The sequence below is a fragment of the Tribolium castaneum genome, chromosome 7, assembly GCF_031307605.1.
Source record: "Tribolium castaneum strain GA2 chromosome 7, icTriCast1.1, whole genome shotgun sequence".
Lineage (NCBI taxonomy): Eukaryota > Metazoa > Arthropoda > Insecta > Coleoptera > Tenebrionidae > Tribolium > Tribolium castaneum.
The window spans coordinates 17,420,448-17,438,293 of NC_087400.1; the positions used below are offsets into that span (position 1 = coordinate 17,420,448).

A 17,846-nucleotide genomic window follows, 5' to 3' on the forward strand; every position below is an offset into this window, starting at 1 on the left:
AAACACAATCGAGTCCCTTTGAAGTACAGTCTCTATCTTCAGTGATGACATTCCTTGAGCGAAGATTTCAGTCACTCGAAACATCAGCTAACTTCAAGAAAAATGAAAAATTTCAAAATGTGTCAGGACACACCAAACATGACTCCTCCTGCGCATTGTGCCACCAGCCACACCCAATCTTCAAGTGTGAAAAAGTCTTGAAGATGACACCAACAGACAGATATCAGACAGTTAGAGAGAAAAAATTGTGCTTTAATTGTCTGAGTCACGACTTCAATGAAAAATGTTTATGTCAGCTACGATGTCGCACGTGCAATCAGCAACATCACACGCTATTGCATAAAGACAAACAAATAAATATGTCACCGTCCAAACCTGCAAAGTCATCACGGAACTATGAAAATAAAACAAACTCAACACCTGTTGTTAACAATTTAGGACGACAAGATCGTATGGTTCTACTAGCAACAGCACTAATTCGTACAAAAACATCGACCGTCAAATAGAGTACTTGCGGGTACTCATTGATTCAGGGTCGCAAGCCGCATTTGTGACCGAGCATGCCGCACAACTTTTGGGTCTTCCACGCCAAAAAATCGCAGCTGAAGTGTCCGGACTAGGAGAAGGCACTTCAAAAACGTCCAAAACCCAAGTTAGCTGCGTGATATTTCCAAGATTTCCTAGCGATTTTCGATGAGGGTGAACTTCTTGGTGTTGCCAAGAATAACTCATACCCTACCAGCTCGAAAAATTGACATCAAAATTCCCACCGCCTGGCAAAATCAAATGCTCGCTGATCCGACGTTTTACCAACCAGGGCCCATCGACGCGTTTTGGGAGCCGAAGAAGTGGGATACATTCTTCAACCGGGTCTCCAAAAATCCGAGAACAATCTTCTGAGCCAAGAAACAAAGATTGGTTGGATTTTATCGGGAAGCATCAGACAATCATATCAGGAATCCCCAAAGATCATCAGCATGATAAGTCGGTATGAGGAAGACCAGCAATTGACAAAATTTTGGGATATCGAAGAAGTTACACCAGATAACTCGCTACCGTTATCTCAAGAAAATCAAGAGTGTGAAAACCAGTTTGAAAAAACGGTCTCAAGAAACGCAAATGGCACTTACACAGTGAAGATACCATTCAAACAAGGACAGCCTGTGCTGGGTGAGTTCAAGTCAAGAGCAATGTCACGGTTTTTTCAATTAGAAAAAACGAAATTAAACAAATCATCTAACGGAAACTTACGTGATCAATACAATTCATTCATGAAAGAATATGCTGACCTCGGACACATGAAACGAGTGTCTCAAAGTCACGAAGAAGAGGGACATTACTACGTTCCTCATCAACCTGTTGTTAAAGTTAAAGTTAAAAAATGTACCGCCAAATTTGATTAGATGAAGAAGATCAAAAGTATCACCGCATCTTCTTTAGGTTTAATCCAAACGAACCAATCGAAGAATACGCCTTAACTACAGTTACTTACGGTACAGCATCTGCACCGTATCTAGCAATCAAAGTGTTACAAAAATTGGCCCAAGACGAGAAAATCAACTTTCCCTTGGCATCCTCAATTGCGATGCAAGATTTCTACGTTGATGATCTTATGTCAGGGGCACGATCCATTGAAGAAGGGTAACCTTCTATGAAGAATTAAAGAGTGTTGAAGACATACAATTTTCCCGATGGATTCAATATACATCCAAAACAACCAAGACAATTGAACTCCACGAGTTTTGCGACGCATCAGAAAAAGCATACGGCGCTGTAATTAACGTTCGAACCATTTCCGAAACCAACGTCGTCAGCACTACGTTACTAGTGGCCAAATCTAAGGTTGCGCCTGCAAGAGCCAAAACGTCATTACCACGTCTAGAACTTTGTGCAGCACTCCTACTGGCACAATTAATGGATAAAGAAAAAAAGCCTTGAATCTTGACAAGGTATATGAATTTGCTTGGTCAGATTTAATGATCACTCTCGCGTGGATCAAGGGAGATCCCGAAAAATGGAAAACATTTGTCGCTAACAGAGTTAGTGAAATCAACAAACGTCTACCCGCACAACATTGGCAACACGTCAACACCGCAGACAACCCTGCAAACCTCATCTCCAGAGGAACACTCCCCTCCAAAATAAAGGAATCAAAAATGGCCCTCAAAGCTCGAAGAAATTCCGACCACGGAAACAGAACAAATTAAGTGCCTACATACAGTTGTTAAGCCAAAAAACTGCGAAACAATTGACCGATTTTCGTCCTATACGCGGATGATTCGGGTATTGTCCTACTGCCACAGATTCATTGGAAAATGTCGGAAATCCAATGTAAACACGGAAGCTCTCAAGGCCGAAGGGTTGGATTACACTGCAATGAAAATACTAACGATGACGCAGCGGGACACACTGACCAAGGAAATAGCCGAGGTCAGGGAAGGCAAGAAACTCCACGACAGCAAAATAATCAATCTGAATCCATTTTTGGACAAACATGGAATCCTACGCGTAGGAGGCAGACTCAGAAATTCTCATCTGTCCTATGACAAGAAACACCCCATCATCTTACCCAGCGGAAGTCATCTCGCGACTTTAATCGTCAGAGATGCTCACAAACAGTCGCTCCATGGCGGCACTCAACTCACCTTATCAGTCACACGTCAAAAATATTGGATCATAAATGGCAAAAAGACAGTTAGGGCCGAAATCCACAGATGTCCGACTTGTGTTGGTTACAAGGCGCAGACAAGAAGCAGCTAATGGGAGAATTACCAGTTCCAGGAGTCAGCCCCTCACCACCGTTCACCCACACCGGAGTGGATTATGCTGGACCAATTGCTCTCCGAACCACCAAGGGACGAGGGCATAAATCGTACAAAGGATACATCGCAGTCTTCGTTTGTCTTGCAACTAAAGCAATTCACTTGGAAACTGTGAGTGACATGACAACCGAGGCCTTTTTGGCAGCATTCAGACGTTTCATCGCCAGACGTGGTCACTGTACAGACTTATACAGTGCCAATGGCACAAATTTTGTAGGAGCAAACAAAAACATTCTACAAAATGAAATTTTGAATATCACTTAGGACCAAAACTTGCACAACAAACTTGTTTCCAAAGGGATAAAATGGCATTTTATTCCTCCCGCAGCCCCTCATTTTGGAGGATTATGGGAAGCCGGTGTGAAATCAATGTAATTTCACTTGAAGAGAACCATCGGTGAATCAACCCTGACCTTCGAAGAAATGACCACGCTTTTATGTCAGATAGAAGCTTGTTTAAATTCCCGACCACTCTGTGCATTGACCAACGACATTCATGACCTTGATGTCTTAACCCCAGGACATTTTCTCATAGGAAGAGAAATGTTGGGTTCTGAAGATTCATCAGCTTTCGACTTGACAACAAATTTAACTTCAAGGTGGAAACTAGTGCAAAAGATGAAAAAAGATTTTTGGCAATCGTGGTCATCTGAATATCTCAACAGATTACATTAGCGATATAAGTGGCAATCCAACCATTGGCGACATTGTCATCATTAAGGAAAAGGAAATAAATCCGAAAAAATGGCCCTTGGCGAAAATCATTCAAACACAACCGGACCCTGACGGCAATGTGCGAGTCGTGACGATCACAAAAGCAGATAACCGCCCTATCAAACGAAGCATCCATCAGTTAATACCCCTTCCGTTAGAAACAGAATCAAACCAACCACAAAAAGTTCAAGTTCAAGCCAGTCTTGCAACAGTTAACAGACAAGTGCCAGAGAGAAAAACAAAGACGAAGATGAGAGTATCCAATTAATTGGTCATTATTTTGTAATAAAAATAATTTGGTAAATTAAGATTCATGATTTCATGTACTAAATTTATTAACCAATGATGTGTTTGTGTTTGTGAATCACATTAGTTTGTGCGTAACTATTCGGAAGTAAAATTAGCGTTGGGGGCGCCACTGAGCTAGGTCGAAAACAGTAACCATAAATGGCGGGAAAATGTTTATTCGGATGTTTTGAGCGTTGTACGAATTTTGGGGCTTCACAATTATTACATTGCCTATGCGGAATGATTATTGCATCTTTGATGCAAGAAACTTATGTTGACAAATGAGAGATGACGAGGAAAACACGAATAACGAATGACTGTTTGGTTCACTTTCTTTATTGGAAAATTATTACAAAGACATTGAAAAGCCTACCTTTTGGCATAATTTACGTTTAAATGTATCAGCAGTTGTTAATCTTTATTGTAGTTTTGTAGATTTACCGCAGCATTTCATGATTTTTTCAGTGGAAAATTCTAACCTACAATTCATAACACTTCACTAATTTATTGGTTTCTTGAGCCAAACTTTGTGTTCGCTGTGATCCATTACTTATAATCTTTAATTAGACAACTGTTTGATAACACTTTGTAATCAAAATTTAAATATTTTTCACTTTTTATCCACTTTCAAGTTCCAACAATAAACACTTTATACCACGAAAAACTACAGAACCAAAGTCAACGCTAGTATTTACCACCACGTACTTTTAAAGTAATTCTTTCTATTGTAAGTAATTAACACTATACACGCAAAATTGTTGAACAATTCATTAAATGTCAGTTAAATGTGGCATTACGAAAATTTCTTTACTGTTTTCGACATAGTTCAAAAGTCATCACCAGAGGGCGTCTAGTTAATTTTATTTCCGAATATAAAAATTATAATAAACAAATAATACGAACTTCAATCCTGACAAAGCAGAACGAAGGCGTAAATTTGGTGAGTGTAGTTCTCACAGAGTATTTGTAGTCAATATTTGTAATGTAGTAAAACTAAAATGTGTAATATGCCATGTATCATGAACTCCGATCATGTGTTGTCATAAACCAGGATTAGGGATGGTTACGTCCAACCGGTGGTGTTAGAAGGTATGGTGCTCCAACTCCCTTCATTTGTTTTAAACTGGAACGAACTGACGAGGTCGGGAACCATTTCATACAATGGCCATTAGATAGCGCTTTTTGAATTTGATTTAAAGGTATCCTTATTACCGATCACATTTTGAACTTCAAAAATGCTTCAAATTTGATTTCAGTGACAGTAGCATTTTGGCAGATAAGATTCAATTTACTGAAAAAGGGAAGATAGTGATACTATTACCGGTCTTTAACTGAGTGAAGGGCACATCAAACTGATATTTTGTGATGGTTTGTGTTTTCAGTGGTACTTGTGTATGTAAAATTTTTGCAAAAAGTGGCTCCCAAAGACAAGTTCACACACTTACATACCTAAGAGACTCACACCCAACTGTAATTAATTAAAAGACTGATTTTACTAATTGTGTATTATACTTCTCATCTGTAGTTTTGATTAAAAATATTAATAACTTTATTAATTACTGTCATTTCTTATGGTATGCGGAATTTCAGTTAAAATCATTGAAACAAGGCTGGTTCCTACATCCAAATGGGTTTGATTACAAAGATTACTCGATGGATTGTTGCTTTTTCTACACAACTGCAAATAGTACATAGTTCAAAATCATTTTGTCTATGGTGTTAAGCGATATAATTACCTTGTTGTTTTTGGCGTTGCTGTATTCTAACACATGCGAAAACTCAAGTGCAACTACCGTTTGTACAGACATCAATCACCTTATAATGCGTTCACAGTTGTTTTAGGGCCTCCGATATGAATTTATTTATGTTTATGATAGCTGATGTCTCTACTCTAGAGATTATTGTAGTGAAACCATTTTACTGCTAAATAAATCAATTTCCCTTTAAAGACCATACTTGTGATTCATTAACTAATATAATTCTTGGCACAGGTTCGTAGATAGTCGTAAACACCGTAAACAGCCTTAGACCACAGAATTTAATATGATGTGTCATTATGACGTAAATTTGAAAAATAGTCAAAAATTTGTAGAACAGCTCCATCTGCTGAACAATGTTCAAAAAAGTTCCCGACCTTGCCATGTTGCTAGCATTGCGTTCAGTTGACATTTTTATATGGGGAATTAAAGGGAGTTGTGACACCATATATCATACATCATCGTCCAACCCCTATTGCACAATCTGGTAGAGTTGAGTTATCATTAGGCCAGGGTCAGATTGGTGGATTCCAATCTATTGCACGATCTGGTTGTAATGTTATGAGGTGTGTCCCGGATGGAGTCAGAGTAGTGACTGCCATCCGAAGACCAGGATTAGGGAGACTGTAAAGTTGACCTATTGCACAATCTGGTAGAGGTTATCCAATACTAATCAAGGGATGGTGGATTCCACCCTATTGCACGATTGAGTATTGAAGGAGCTGCAAGATCAGGTCGGCGTGGAGGCTAACCAAGTGGGGTTTAGCGGGCTGACCATTGCACGATTTGTACAGTTCAGTGTGAGAGATCTGGTTATACATGGTTCCTAAGAGTTATTCTCAAGTTAATGTTAATTTACCATTAATGTTAATTCTTGTAGTTGTTGACATAAATACTTAACAACCCTTTTTACTTCATTACAGAATGAAGTCTGAGCTGGTTGGTCTATCCGCTGGAACGGCCTGACGAAAGAACTTCCTGACTTGTGATTTGAATTATTATTGACAGTGTAATTAACGCCCCAAATAAAAATATCTATATTACAATTTGGCTACTTCTAAGCTTTTTTCCAAAAGGAAACATGGCCGGCTATGTAATAAAAGCCCTATCCCCAGGATTGTACGTAGAGCACCTTGGTCACGTTCGAGTAGAAAGAGGAATCTTTAGGATGGAACTTCAATACAGTTGCAAGAAACTAGAAAACGACGTTAATACAGTCGAAAATGTCACTGTTCGATTCACACATTTATGCAACGAGACAAAATTCCTGTCAGCCGCAGCACAGTGTCACTCTCTCTCTCTCTCTCTCTCTCTGTCACTCTCTCTCTCTCTCTCTCTCTTTCTCTCTCTCTCTCTCTCTTCAGCATCATTTGAAAGAACTCAACAAGGACATCATATGGATCCAAAATGGATTAGAAAATCCTGTTCCAGGGCGACAGAAATGAGGGTTACTAGGACAACTCCTAACATCCGTTTTTGGGGTAAACGACGAAGTGTATCAAGACATAGAAAATTTAGAAAACAATCAACAGGACTTAATAAGGTCAGCGAGTCACCAGACGAAGTTTATGATTTCTTCACTCGCCACGTTCAACGAGACCGAGCAACACATCAACAAAAGGTTAGAGCAATTCCGAATCAAACTCAAGGAACCCTCAAGGAACAACCCAACAACACAGGACGGAGATGATCGAACTACAGGCTATTTATTCTTCGCCCGAGTCCCACTAGAATGTTTAATCATAATTAAACATTAAAATCATTCCAATTTTTTTTAAACTTTAAACTGAACACATTTGGCAATATCCTGGTCAGCGATATTACCAATTGCAAGTTGTGGTCAACGGCTTCTGGCGGGATTACAAATTTCCGTTCCAAATTCCGATGTGGAAACATTATGGACAAAAGAAGCAATTAATTAGACTTTGCAGTCGTTGACGTTCGAAGCAACGACTGTCAAAGTGCTGAGTAGCTGACCAAAATCCACATTCATTTCAACATTAGGTTTAATTGTAAAATAAAATTAGTTTAGCACAAACCGTTGCTCTACTTACTTCGTTTCCACCTTAATCGTGACGTTAGAACCAAGCCATTTTTTCCACCGAGTGTAACAGTGCACTCGGCTGACGTTACAAAAAACTCACATATTTAAAGTCCAAATGTGTTCAATTACGTAACATTGTAATATAGGAAAAAAATGATTTATTTACTCAAATTAATAGAGAGAAACAGAAGAAATATCGCTACTGATGTATCTGCTCTAGATCCTGCAGATGCCGGTGTACCTACAACAAAACAAAAATTTAAGTTACAATAAAAACCAGTGGTCATCATAGAGAGCCCATATATACCGTATGACAAAAATAATTTGTGATGTGGCTGTTTTGTACATAGTTATCAATAATTTAGTAACAGTAATAGTAATTCGCGGGAATTTTGTGTAACCAATTCACGGATTAGTCCCTAGTGGTTGGTGACATCCCCTCCACCCCATTGGGGTACCGATAGGGATGATGTCGCAAAATAGACATTTATACATGACTTTTAGTGTGATCACCTCGTAGGACTCGATTCTAGTGATCCTTGTTGTACGGACATTTTCCTTATTATTAGTCCTAGTGATTATCTAGTGCCCTATTATTATCAAAAGACCATTCGGGTCAGGTCGTGGTGGAAGACCGTGTCGTTTCCCAGAGGAGCTTCCTGACGGACGGTCTATCTCCTCCCTTGACGAGACGAATCGGGAATTGGGTAAGTTGTCAATTTAGGCCTAATTCGTGAATCTCGCCTTCGCCCCGCCGACCACATAAGGTAGGCTTAACTCATCGCGAATTAAGTGCCCTGGTGGTCAACAGTGGCTATGTCTAAACTCCCGGCACCGATATCAACTCCAATCCCGGCAGCGTCATGTCTCATGATGTCATGATTATTGAAAGTGACGACATCAACAACCGAGATTTGTCTTCAATCCCGCCTTTCTGCACATCCAGCGTGACAAACAACAATATCAACTGGTGCCCAAACCATGTTTTTACGTAAATATTAGCTGTTGCAAAACTAAAAAAGCGCCAACGTCGCATTTTTTCTCAAAATTAATTGTTATAAATTTTTTATGCTCTTCAAAAAAATAATAGCTAATGTAATTTATACTTTCAATGAGACACCTAATCATTAAAAACTATTTTACAATTTTATGTCTCTTATTAAAAAAAAATAATTTGGTAAAATATGACGGTGGTATTTTCATAGTTTCGAAACAGCTAATACTTTACTTTTACTGAAAATTGTGCTGTGAGATCATGCTTTTGCTAAAGTAGGTATCTACTGTGATAAGAGTTGTTGAAAAAATTCTACAATCGCTGTCCAAAATAAATATTTGCGCTTCGAGTTAGCAACGCAAAATTAGCGTTTTCTGAAAACTATCACTTTGTCGCTTTAAAACGTCAAAGTAGAAAAAACGCTCGCTTGCCCTTTTTGTGTTGAAATCAAATCTCCAGTGATTTATGTAATTAGTAACAACGAGTAAACATAAAATAAATAATTTCTGATTTTAAAAAATTATTATTAGTTTTGTCCTGAATATTATGGTATAGTTTTAATACTTACGATTAAGAAAAAGTCTTGTGTGTGTTGCGAGCGCAAATGTACATTGTCGATTGAGAGAATCTTGACGCGCGACGAAGGATACAATCTACTACTTTGCGCTCTGAATACACAAATAACTATAGAAAACATAGAGCGTAACTTTTGAACTTTTCATTTAAATTATATGACATTTGTCATTAATAGTCAAAAAGTTTCGCAGGTATATGGTTTAATACTGAGTTTTGCATTTAAAAAGCGGCCTCGAGTGAGAAACCGGCAACTTTGTGCGTTATACATGCTGTCTTTGGTTTTTCTTACGACCGCCTTATTCGATTTTTGTATTTTTGAAAAATCTTTTTGTTTATGATTATAGTTTTTGCAAGCAGCGTTTTAGAAAAGCGCCAAAAGTTTAGGTTAACAAACTAAATTTTGTCAGTTTTAGTAAAAATGGGAGCAGAATTTTTATAACTTGGTTTCGATTTGTTTTGCGAAGAATAAACTTCTAGTTATCATGCCGCTTGGAAAATGTACTTTGCGTGCGCAGAAAATCGATCAGTACGAGCGCTGGAAAACTGGAACCTTTGTGGGGGAGTGGGGTTCCAGTTTTTTAGTTTTTCTGATTTTAACTTACCATGTGGTGCTGAAATACTTCGTTCCGTGCAAGACAAGCCGCTCCTTCCAGTTGCACATTCTAAAACATACAAAGCTTTAATTTCAAAACTAGAAAGTTTCAATAACTTTTGATTATTATGAGTGAAAATACAGGCTATTCCGTTTAAATCCCACATTAGAAATATTGGACTCGCAATATTCTAACAATATTTGATGGTTATCTGAAAATTGCCAAGCCAAAACCTATTTGGTTCTTCTCATTGAAAATGTTTTTAAAATGGCGGCTTTTCCGCTTATATCGGAAGTCCGTACCTTAAATTAAAAGCTTTATTAATTATTCCGATTTTTGATTAGGTACTCATCAGCTTACTCAATCATTTTGATTGAATTGAATTATCTGTCAATAAATGTCAAATCTGTCAATTGTGAAATTTAATTCATTTCTTTTAAAAATTTCGTTAAAATGCAATTAAATTGTTATATTGTGCAAGAAGACACTTTTATTATTGAAGACTATTTTCGAATTGGAGACTTAGTAATTCACAGACGACTAGATGAGAATCATTTATAAACACATTGTACTTAATGTCATAAAAAATGTCATAAAACTGTTTCTTTGTATTTGCTCTCTAACTCAAGTTATTTTGATTAAAATGTGAACACAAAACACAAGATTAAAGTTCGAGGGGTGTCGGGTATGCAACGAGTTTCAGCGAGTTGCATAGACACCCGAGTACTTTAAGCGTTTTCGCATGAGTGTTATTCAATTTTTTTTGTTGGAACAAAACGTGTTTTAAATTATTTTTTTTTAATTTAGAAGAAGGCTTAAATGTTACCAAAAAAAAGATTACAATTTAAACGATTTTAATCAACTAGTAAGGGATATAACGAGTTATTGCTGTATGTAAGATTACAATACTTGTAATGGAGTTTTTGGGCAAAATAGCCAGTACTTTCAAGCAAAAATAGATGGATTAGGATCGCGAGACGACAAAACCAACATTAATTACATTTTAGGTTTTATCCCCTTATCGCTTAACTACCCTTAGGTTCTTAATATTTTTAAACAGATTAGAATTAATTGAATCTTCTACAACGAAAAATGTAATCAAGGTGGAGCTCTTCAAAACGTCCATGTTATAAGTAGGAAACACAATTCTTTGCAAGCGTAAAGTTCTATTCAAGTAAAAAATACCCCAACTTTTGTGGCTTTCGTTTCTTGGCAATTTCAACAACTAAATCTTAAATTTCATAGTTTTCTACATAAAAATGGTCTCTTGTGTTGTTCCGATACAACTCGCCGTTTTTTAGTAAAATTGATTTAAAATTTATGTTACAGACCACAAATAGCATGAAAATTAGGAAGGACAACCAGAACCAAACTGAAATCTAGGTCTTTTGGGGTTAGACCGCATGAATTTGTAAGAAAATGTCGACGTTTCGCCCGTTCTTGTAAGGGGTATCTTCACGACAGGTTCTGGTCGCGAAAGCCTCTGTTCATCCTTGATTCTCATGCTGTTTATGGTCTGTAATATAACGTTTAAACTAATTTTACTCAAAAACGGTGAGTTGTATCGAAATAACACAAGAGACCATTTTTGTGTAAAAAACTATGGAATTTACGATTTTGTGTCTGAAAGTGACAAAAAAATTAAACCAAAATAGTTTGGGTATTTTTTTTACCCTTCGCACCACCAGTTTGGGACGCCCCTGATTAAAGGTTTATACATTTGATCTTCGAATTCGATTAGCCCTATGAAGGTTATCAACTGTTTTGTAATTTTATCAGTAATTCTATCAGTAATGGTTTTTGAAATATTGAGGAAAACCTACTAAAAGAAGCACCCTTACGAAAAAGTGTATCTCCTTTACGAAGTATTTTTCGATACATGTTTGTAGGAAACTTTTGTTCTAAAATTGAATGTTGTATTACCTGTTTAAATTTGTAACAATAAAAACGGAACAGCCTGTATACAGGATGTAACGAAAAGATGGGGACAACAGGAAATCAGAACTTCTTTAGCTCAAAATAGAGCGATTCAGCCCAACTTGCCTCTATACCAAGTTGCACCGTTTTAAGTTAGGGGGGCCCAAATTTCAAAAATTATTTTTGATTTTCTTTAATAATTTTTTAATGGAATAATAGATTTTAATGAAATTTTGTTAAAAGTAACTTACCATCAAAACCATAAGTTTCCATACTGTTGCTTTTGTTTTTTCTTTTTTGTGAAATACTCACCAATAATAAAATTAACTCATTTTAAGACATATTTTCATTATACGTCAGCTAAGTAGCGTAATTCTTTTTTTATTTGAAAGGTCCATCCTTTTGAACAATTTTTGTAACTTATCAAATTTTTGTATCGGCCTCGGTTTGGAATAAAAAAATAATTTAAGTCGACGTGTCAAAATTTCAGAAGTTCGCCCATTTATTATTTATTGGGTTTTGAATGTTTTTTTTAAATTTCGGCTTTAATTTAAGTTAATTTAATTTAATTTAAACCAAAATAGACATTTTCTATTAAATTGTAAATTTCAAAAAATCGTTCGATTTCTACCCAACACAACTAATTAAAATCTACACTGTCGTTATGGAAAAATCATCACTTACAATTGTAATAAGTTAAAGTAATTATTAAATAATTAAATAAAAGATTAAATGCATTTTTAAAACCAATAATAATAATCTTCGAACGACCGAAATGTTGACTCTTTTATATAATTGTTTTTCTATAACGAAGATTGATATAAAAATTTGATAAGATACAAAAAGTGTTCAGAAATAACAGGTCTTTCGAATAAAATAAATATTACAAAATTCAGATACCGTATAACAAAAATATGTTCTAAAATGTGTTCAATAATTGATAAGTAAGTACCTTACAATAACAAAAAAATAAAAGAAATAACACCAAAACATGTGGTTTTGATGACAAATTACTTGTACCAAATTTCATCAGAATCGATTATTTCATTTAGAAATTACTAATAAAAATAAAAATAATTTTTGAACTTTGGCGCCCTCTAACTTTTAAACGGTGCAACTTGGTACAGAGGTAAGTTGCGTAAGGTTGGGTAAGATCTCCTGTAACCACTCCGTACAATTTACCAAGGATTTTTTTATTTTGATAAAAAGAATTTAAACAGTGTAGACGTGATATATTTTTTTTGGGGGGTTTTGGCCGCACACCCTGCTCACCCGCTAGGAACGGCCCTGTCGGAGAGTAAACAATTTTAAATTTTGCATTACATGTATAATAAAAAAATGGCTAATTTAGAGAGTTTCTATCAACAAGTGTAAAATAGAGAAAGAAATTTACTGTAAAAACCAAAATTAAATATTTTACAAAATTTGTTGAGTGAAATGTTTTAAAATCACTGTTTTAGACGAGATTAAATGCCCACTACCCCACCAGCACACTTAAATCACAACTTTATATGTGCGTTAAGGACCATGGAGCAAAACACTTAATTTTCATATGATGGTATGACTTCACTGCAGAGCTCCAGCTATGTAAAGAGAATATTAGTTGCAAACGCATTTCTCTGAATGGTACTTTTCCGCTTGATTAGAATAGTGTTTCGTACTATGTGCTGGAAAGCTCCATCTCGTTTACGACAAAAATTTCGCGAATAGGTGGTAGTAAAAAGTTACAGATTCAGAGACGCATAATGTTACAACTTGGCTACTTACCGTTACTGCAATTTTCTCCCTCAAAACCCCAAGAACAACCACAATGATTGCTCACACAAATTTTATGCTTTTCGCATTTAAGAAAATGCCTTCCAAGGACATCTGAACAATAAATATTGTTTTTGTAATTGGCTCCAATAACAAGAACTCCAGGGTTTTTTCTTATGAAGTCTAAACCAGGGACACTTTTGTCAAAATTGTTATTTAATTCATAACATATGGTGTTTGTTGTTGCCTTAAGATCAACTAAAAATTATAAAATTAACCAATGGTATATTTGAATCATTTTAAATTTTACAAAATTCTGTGTAACTTCCACATAATTTGATATCTATCGCCCAGAAACCATCGATATTTTGATTAAATGTTTTTTTAGTAAACGATAACTTAACTCTTTTTATTGGATCTACATCAATTTTGTGAGTTTGCCATAACTGCACACCATTTTCTTCTAGCTTATTCTGGATAATTCTAAAGTTGTTTTCATTGTTGACACTAACTTCTAAAAAAGAATCTGCACCCAGTGATGTATACAACAGTATACACGTTTTTTTCTTTGGGTTAATTTCTAGAGTAAATGGTTCTGGGCTTGTAAAATTTGACCACAAAAACTCATCTGAAAACGTGTTTACTGTAAAAAAAACTATAACAAAGTTATCTTTTAGAAAACCAACAAATGTGAGGTCTCCAAACGATTTCCCGTGAACTTTTAAGAATAAAATATGTAGCCTTAAACTCTTGCTCTAAAGATTCCATTTTATTGTTTTTGTAAATGTAAGTCGAAGTTTCACTTGAGACAATACTGTAGTGAGTCCATCTATTTAACTCTCCCACTCCCTCATAATCCATTGGAGATGAATCGTTACTCATTACTAAACGAATTACCCATTTTGTGTTTGAAAACACCGAAAAGGAAAAGGAGGAGTCAAATGCTGAAGTGTATTTTAAAACACTAGCATTAGGAAACGGGAGATCTAAAACAAAATATGGTAATAATAAATACTTATGTAACAAGTCCGCAAAATATAGTTTTAGACGAATTAGACGAGGCGATGAAGGAGCCGAGTGCTTAACGAGATGAGTCCTCTAAAACTAATTTACGGAAGTGTTGCATACAAACTTTTTTGGTACTATCTCACTAAAACAACAGTCGATAGATAGTCAGAGCAACGATTGATTTTTTGAAATATTAATTATTTTGTCAAATAATAAACTCTAATTCGTAAAATGAATTAGAGTCTGCAAAGTGTTGCTATGACGACTTTAAGCAGTTGTCCTTTAAAATGACATTTTGCAGAGACAAAGCAGTTCCTAAAGTAACCATTTTAGGGAGCGTGTACCAAAAAATAAATGTCACAATTTATAATTCACTGAATGGTAGATAACTTAATTCTGCATTGATATAAATTATCATTCCTTATAGGTACTTATGTCTAATAGTTTTCAAGCTATACGAAAACATTTTGGCTTGAGATATTCATTATCATTAGCCATAGCTCTTTTCGGATATGTTGCCATGGAAACGTGAGTAAACTATGAAAAATAAAACTTTTCCATATCTAAATTCAATAAATTTATTTTGTTTTAAAGCAGAATTATGAACATAATTTTGCAAAAATGGCTCTGGATAGTAAGGAATTTTCGGCAACGTCAAAAAAAACATATAACTTGAAATTTATCGCAGATAGGTATAGGGAATGCTAACACAGATTGTTGATTAATTAAAGTCTCTTCCATCTGGTGAAATAAAAATTGTTCAAACTTTACCATAAAATTTTGGAGTGAGATGTAGCTTTTTCTACTGATTGTCCAAGTACGCTTTTGAGAACTCCAAAAATGTTAGAATTACCGATTTTTTATTTGAAAGGTGCAAATCCAAAAATTAAAAAAAAACTAAATATTTTAAAAGTGGTAAAATTTATGTATAGGGAACAATGATGAAATAACACGAGTAATACAAAAACGTAAAAAATACATTTCCATTTAAAATAAAAAAGTTGTTACCGGCTTCCGGTTTAACCAGAATTACCGCCATGTTGAAAATATTTTCTTTGAACAAAACCTAACGGGTTATGGCTGAGTACCAGTTTTCACATAAATATCATTATCAAAACTTTCAATATTTCTAATGTTTAGTTTAGACGAAACGATCTATAATATACAGGGTGCTTCACACAAGTTTACGAGACCTGAGCCTAATACACGCTCACAGAAATACAAAAATACACATTTAGTTATTTTATTTTTGGAAACCCATGACCATAGTTGTCACACTAATCACCGTCTCATTAATGCTCATGAATTGTTATATTTCAGAAACGTTTATCATGTGGCCTATCAAGATCTGGAATGTGAAACATCCTGTATTAAGTTGAAATTAAGCATCACACCCAAAATGTATGTAGGAATGCATCTTTCATGTTATTATCGCTATGCGACTTGGCACGAAAAGAACTGTGCCCATTTTGAACATTTTTTGCATTAAAAAGTATCCAATTTATAAAATTGTTTTGTATTTTAACTACGTAGGCTTTATATATTCATTAAACAAATAGTGCATTGTATTGCTCGCAATATGGCCTTTCACAAAAGATGAATTATACATACCCAAGAGCACTTAAACAAAAACAATGTGCAAAGAAAAACATTTTTTTTTAACAAAACTCGTTTACCTACTATATCGAAGTTATGAATTTTATTCCAATTAAAAATTCCACACTGTACTATAAACAGCTATTGAAACAAACCTTCCCATCTCCTGTCAGTAAGCGATCCTAAAGGTAAAGTAGTAGCATTTTTCTTCATCCATTCTCTTTTCCATGTATTCAAAATTACACCATTTTGTGATTTCTTTTTTCTTTCGAAAGGAAAAACATAACTTGGTGAGTCTGGGTTTCCATTAACGCAGTATACGTGTGTCATGTTTTTTAATGTAACAACTTGACCATTTGATAAAGTAATTACTAACAAGATAAGCACTAAAGAACACTTCATCTTCACCTAAAAAGAGCAATATGATTTTCATAACGATTGTAGAAAAAGTTAAATATAATACCATAGGCGACTGGTATCTACCGAAACATTTTTTTTATTTTTTTCATTTTCTCTATTACGACAAAACCATTCTAAAAAAGTAAAACTATTTTGATTCTAAGTTAGGTAAAATGATGCGAGGAATGGATTGGCATCAAGAAAATCGCCAAATTCACAATAATTTTTTAATTATAACTTTGCCCACTTCTCCGGGAAACCAATAAAATTAGCTGTTCTATATAATTTGTATAGAATTATTTTTTAGTTTTTTGAAATTAATTGTACATCTATTTAAATGTATAATGAACCATTTACGCCTGGTATTTTACTTGTCACGGTTAAACCAAAAATATTCGGGTTACCAATTTATACAGCCTGCGAACAACAGAGTATGTGGAAATTCTTTTACCTTTTAATTTTCCGCTTCTGGGTTAGTTAGTACTTTCTTATTTCAAAAGTTGGCGACAAGGAATCTACAGAGAAATACTACTTAGTGTAGTACCAAATAAGTACCGTTTTTGTTATTCTCATTAGCCAAAAGAACATGCTTTCTCACATTGTAAAATCACTAATGGCACTTGACTGTTTGGTGAAGGAAAAAAATCATTATGTTTTTAAATTAGAAAACAAGTAACAAACGTTTAAAAAAGAATTACATCGTATTGTATCTTGACTTGGCCAGCCTAAGTCCAAGTAGTTAGACATACAAAGACTTAGCCAAAACACAATAATCGTTATTTGTTGTAGATTAGGGCTGAACTTTATTTTTCTATAAAATTAATTTTGTCACTTCGAAATAGACGTGGTTTTACAAAGAGAATTTAAAAAGAAAGAGACTTGTTTACATCTTGCTCGAATTTTATCACATTCCCTTAATAATAATCGGACCCATTCACTGGCATCTTTTTCTTATCAATGCATTTTCCATTTGTCGTTTTCAATCTTTAAATCTACCTTTATTTGAAAAACTAACAAAGTCAAAATAAATTGGTTCTAATTTTAATATATATCTACATATTTACCTCAACAATTGTAGAAGGTAACAAAATCGTGGATTTATTCTTTACTTTAAGTGATTTATTGACCTGATTGTCGTATCTGATAACTAACTGTTATCTTAATATCTACTTGAATTTTTGTAATTTTTGTTGAAAATGAAACGGCAATTTACGAAATTTTGTTTTTTTTACACCAAAATAAAACTAATAATTTTTGAGAAAATATTTTACATTATTATTCTCAACAACTATCTGCACCATAAACAACAATAAACATTGAAACTTTTAGTCCATCAAATTTAGTTCATGGCTAAAAGTTAACAACGCGACTAGATCAATTAAA

The 17,846-nt window shown here is 34.9% G+C and overlaps 1 protein-coding gene and 1 long non-coding RNA gene across 10 annotated transcripts; both read right to left on the reverse strand.

Annotated features, from left to right (window-relative positions):
• Positions 1-5,314: 5,314 nt before the first annotated feature.
• Positions 5,315-6,876, reverse strand: LOC107398831 (uncharacterized). The gene is made up of 4 exons (XR_010334782.1): positions 6,826-6,876; positions 6,441-6,776; positions 5,561-6,390; positions 5,315-5,502 (listed from the first exon to the last, which is right to left on the reverse strand). It is a non-coding gene; the product is annotated as an uncharacterized LOC107398831 (long non-coding RNA).
• Positions 6,877-6,934: 58 nt separating this feature from the next.
• On the reverse strand, positions 6,935-17,775 carry LOC103313021 (uncharacterized). 9 transcript variants are annotated; one of them, XM_064357766.1, is made up of 11 exons: positions 17,528-17,775; positions 17,351-17,473; positions 16,915-16,978; positions 16,528-16,597; positions 16,220-16,472; positions 14,147-14,446; positions 13,771-14,088; positions 13,473-13,718; positions 9,798-9,857; positions 7,792-7,866; positions 6,935-7,308 (listed from the first exon to the last, which is right to left on the reverse strand). In XM_064357766.1, the coding sequence occupies exons 4-11, from the start codon at positions 16,528-16,530 to the stop codon at positions 7,277-7,279; spliced, it is 1,287 nt and encodes a 428-aa protein (XP_064213836.1). In that variant the 5' UTR covers positions 16,531-16,597; positions 16,915-16,978; positions 17,351-17,473; positions 17,528-17,775; the 3' UTR covers positions 6,935-7,276. The 9 variants fall into 9 exon arrangements, with proteins under 9 accessions (XP_064213836.1, XP_064213837.1, XP_015839773.1 ...); XM_064357767.1 differs by lacking the exon at positions 17,351-17,473; XM_015984287.2 differs by lacking the exon at positions 16,528-16,597.
• Positions 17,776-17,846: the final 71 nt, after the last annotated feature.